Source organism: Trichoplax adhaerens, genomic scaffold, assembly GCF_000150275.1.
Source record: "Trichoplax adhaerens TRIADscaffold_122 genomic scaffold, whole genome shotgun sequence".
NCBI lineage: Eukaryota > Metazoa > Placozoa > Uniplacotomia > Trichoplacea > Trichoplacidae > Trichoplax > Trichoplax adhaerens.
The window spans coordinates 3,913-8,478 of record NW_002061054.1 but is presented as its reverse complement, the minus strand read 5'-3'; the positions used below and the strand labels follow the sequence as shown (position 1 = coordinate 8,478).

The window sequence follows — 4,566 nt, the reverse complement described above, 5'->3', positions numbered from 1 at the left end:
GTTATCAAAAGCCATCCTCGTAATTTATTGACTCGTTATCAAGCGGTCGGATTTATCTTCTTAACATGGAAATCTTTATTGGTATATGAAACATGCTAATATGTCATATTGTGGTCTTTTGTACTTTCCAATACATCTAACAGAAAGAAATGGCGGCGATTTAAGCATCTTTCTAAATACTATATAGTGTTATAAAATCACAGATAGGTCTTAAATCTATAGGTAGCTTAACACAGAAAGCATAAAGAGGTAACGTAAACCCTGAAGCCGCTATGGTAGTTGCAATACTAAAAATTTAAAGTAACTTAGTTTAAATATTGAAGTAACCGATGTAAGCGCTTAACGGATAACAATCATATATTATTTGTATTTCTAAACTGTTCTCATGCAATTACTACGAAACAAGCGAATTAGGCACGCTTGTTTACGTGCCACGTACTAACTATGAACAACACGTACGAGTATGTACTGCGTTTACTTCCGGTTAAATTACAATTGCTAATCGATTATTCACAGCATTCCATCGCCTTCGCAGTTTACAATCATTATGTTTGTAAAAGCTTCTAATAATTTGCTTTAACTATTCCATGTTATTTTTAAAGAAATATTCATATCTTTTTTTTAAAACATATTTTATTTTGCTTTAACAGTACCCATCCATATCTCTTATATTTAAAATTATCTACAGTCTAATAATTATAATAGGGACTCATAGACACATGTTAAAAATACTTCAGCGCTGATATATCTCGTAGCTGACATTTATACAGCAATGTTGAACATATGATGATGATAGCATCTTATTACTCATATCACAACGTCCTACAAACGCTACACTACATTACAATTAGATTATTCTGGACGTCTAGGTTGTACAGGTAAGCTATTTTGGAGATATAGGTATTACACACCGAATCGAGTAGCCTTGTATAGTATATGTAGATATGATTCATCATTCGAGCTGATCTACTTTGCTGTTAGTACAAGTATTGTTTATGACAGCCTAAAATAGGAATGTTTCATGCAAGCGTCTAACGGAGTCTTTGCGGAAGAGATCTTCAATGGATTCCTGTAAGTACATCTTATTTTCTCTAGATACCGTAAAGAGACGAGACTGGAAGTACTTCAAGTAATCAAAGTCAACAACGATATTTTCCGAATCTCCAATGGGCTTGCATTCTTTCGGCTTGTCGAAAACTGAGGAGTCTTTGATTCCTGCAGTAATGTTCTTGAACCAAGCTGCTTTATATTTGGTAATAGCTTTACCCTGCATCTTTGCTTTCTGGAAAGCTAATACGGCAATTGGAATGCAACCCGTTGCAGATACATCAATTATCGCTCCCAAGGATCCATCTTTTTTGGAATAAGCGAAGGTATTATACTTTAATGTAGCTCCAAGCGTACCTGCCATATAAAAAGTAGCGATCTCAGGAACGCAGGCCTCGGGCATTGGTGATTTGATGGAAGCTGAGAGGCAATGGCCGTTGAGAATAGAATAGAGCTTTCCTTTCTTATAGTCGCCGATGACTGTATGATGGACTGTCTTACCACCAGTTAGATATATGTCCTGATCAACTCTAATCTTGCTATTTTGGTAATCATATGAAATATGCATTAAAACGCGAAAGGTCGAGTTCATAGCAGTTTTTCCGCTTCCAACGACATTCATGTCGGCTGTTTCAACAACACCTTCCCATTGCTTTGGTGTACAGCATGGTTTAGGTGCAGTTGCAATAGCAATACCAACGAGAGAGACAAGAATCAAAAAACGATACATATCTGTGTTTTATTTAAAAGTAGAGTCGATAACAAACTCAAAGCAATTCAGGAAGAAGTGAATTTTATTTGAAGCTCTGTAGTATATTTAAAGCTAACTGAGGCTATTGTTTGCTTATTAAGAAAGCTTTCAACTTAAATTAAGGTTAAAAATCCTTCAAATTACCGAGCATACGCTGCAGTACTATAGGTTGAGCAGCTTAGCTACCTTGTAGAGTGCACCTATTGTAAATAGCCTTAGTACACTTAACGAGGAACACGTGCTATAAGCTTTTTTTTACTTGACGTAATGTCGATTGACAACAGTTAGCGACAGTATTGTAATCATTTGAAGTGCTTCCAACTCTATTGTCCGGACATTTTTTGAAATTTTAGACTCTTTTGTTTGTTTAAACTTTTACTCTGTGTCTTAATTAAAAGTGAAGGAAAGAGATTGTAGACAGAGGGCACATCACGTACAAGTAAACAAATAACTTAATAATAAAAAATATTGCAGAGAAAATCATGTGATTGCCACATTGCAAATTTGGATGAATGGTTTCCATGGATTTCACGAGATTTAGTTAAAAATTATGAGCCGTTATGAACGACCGTATCGTACGAGCCTACAGTATTGTGCTGTACTGTACACCACGATTACTCAGATACTCATAGTAAATACATTAGCTTAAACGATGATACAGTATGTACTGTACAGTACTGTACAGTACTGTATTGTGTGGATTCAATAAATACTGTAAATCAATATACAGTACTGTACAGTATTAACGATGCACTCTATCTGGTCTGCCTGGTCAATGTTAGCTCTGTATCATAGTAAGCAAAGATTTGCAGCGACGGAATCAGGACTTTTTAAAGAGGAAATTCCCCTTATTAGAAGTCCCTGACGGAATTTACTGTTCTGTATTGTGTGGATTCAATAAATACAGTAAATCAATATACTGCACTGCACTGTATTAACGATGCACTCTATCTGGTCTGCCTGGTCAATGTCAGCTCTGTATCATAGTAAGCAAAGATTTACAGCGACGGAATCAGGACTTTTTAAAGAAGAAATTCCCCTTATTAGAAGTCCCTGACAGAATTTACTGTTCTTGGCGTAGCCCGATCTGAAATTTAGTTTCTACAACTCAATCACAACCAACAATTCATATTTTGACTCAAAAGGGGCTTTGAAAATCCCAATGCAGTACTGTAGATTAAACGCACTGACTCACAGTATTCAACTAGACTACAGTAGACCAGACCATGCAAACCTCCAGTGACTGTAATATACAGTACATTGTACACTAGTACTTTGTGCTGTACAGTACTGTAGGGTTACAGTGCTGGACTGTACTGTACTGTACTGTATATTAAATTACTTGAATTTATAAGCTAATTGTAATATATTGTATCAACATAGATGCGCTGACATGCGTTAAGGTACTGTATTTACTTGTGCTGATTTTGATGACAAGGTATCTATTGCACTTATACTCCTACTGATAAAGATAGGTTTAGTTAATATCAGTTTGACGGTACTCTAAGTTCGATAGCGACTATTAAACAGTATGTACAGTACTGTCTTTAGCTGTAGAAAACAGCTCATGCTTCACTATCTCGTGGTCTCTATCTCAATCCCTCCCGTTGTTGTGCATGGTTAAAATAAATAATAAAGCCTATTTTGATCCTGAATCATCTCCGCATCGTGTTGATCGTAGAGGCATTTAGTTTTCAATGTACTGCATGACCGCATAGATGGCACTAATGATAGGATAATAAAGTATATAGATATTTTTAATTTAGTAATGACTATGTGTTTGGCGTGATGTTCAACGATATGTCATAGAGTCCGAACATATCGAAATCACATAACTATTTAGAAATATCATATCTTAAATTTTGAATGTTTTAAATACTCGTTGAATAAGTACCACATCAACTACTTGTTCAATGCTTAAATTCAACTAGCCATTTTAGTGTAAAGAACAATTATATTACATAATGAGTTATAAATGAATAACATAACCTAATCTGGTTTGCGAAATTCAATCAAATACTTCAAGTTGCTTAACCTGTTACATCTTTGATTTATTTATCCGATAAGGTTTAATTGGCACGACCTTAGCTTGGTTTGCGTTATCATTTATGTACGAGGGTATAAAGCTGTTAAAAGAATATTACGTACTTAAACGTCAACGCCTGCAGAAGTCGCATAGAGTTCATAGTTATTCTCCTCTAGTGATGAATAATACTACTAGAAGACGTAAACGGTAAGATCGAAAAGTAGCTTAATCGCAAACATCAAATACTAATTCATTCTTCTAAGCATACTGCAATATTCAGTGTATATACATTAATATCCAGTTAATTGAATACTTATTCTATTGCTGACACCTGCATAAAAATTATTATCATGCCTTCGAGTCTCACACAATAGGCGTAAATTATGCGGTAATTTCATACCATGTCCTTTTTACACAATTGACAATATTTCAGCAATCAATAGCTGTAAAAATGTTTAGTAACAAACTGAGAATTTTACTTTTATCGCCCCTTTTTAGCTATTGCATGAATTTACCTTTTACGACTATATTCATGCACCTGATACTACAAATAATGCAGATAACACTTGCATATTTTATGATGTTGGTTACTATGTCATACAACGTTTGGTTATTCATATCAGTGGTTGCGGGATCATCTATAGGAAATGTGGTTTTCAATGAGATCAAATTAAAATACTTCAGTTTTGGCGGACCAGGGCAATCCAATATGGAAACTGGTGATCACTGCTTTTAGAAATTA

At 34.9% G+C, this 4,566-nt stretch overlaps 2 protein-coding genes across 2 annotated transcripts in view; both read right to left on the bottom strand.

Moving 5' to 3' along the window:
• Positions 1-1,003: 1,003 nt before the first annotated feature.
• Positions 1,004-1,777, bottom strand: TRIADDRAFT_62545 (uncharacterized protein; the record flags this gene model as incomplete). The annotated part of the gene is made up of 1 exon (XM_002118475.1): positions 1,004-1,777. The coding sequence occupies one exon, from the start codon at positions 1,775-1,777 to the stop codon at positions 1,004-1,006; it is 774 nt and encodes a 257-aa protein (XP_002118511.1).
• A 2,169-nt stretch (positions 1,778-3,946) lies between these two features.
• TRIADDRAFT_62544 (uncharacterized protein) overlaps positions 3,947-4,566 on the bottom strand; it is a gene marked incomplete at both ends in the record, with an annotated part of 2,235 nt that continues 1,615 nt past the window's right edge. Inside the window, 2 exons of the mRNA XM_002118474.1 lie at positions 3,947-3,960; positions 4,340-4,462. Coding sequence (XP_002118510.1) covers positions 3,947-3,960; positions 4,340-4,462 — 137 coding nt within the window. The remainder of the gene's footprint in view (positions 3,961-4,339; positions 4,463-4,566) is intronic.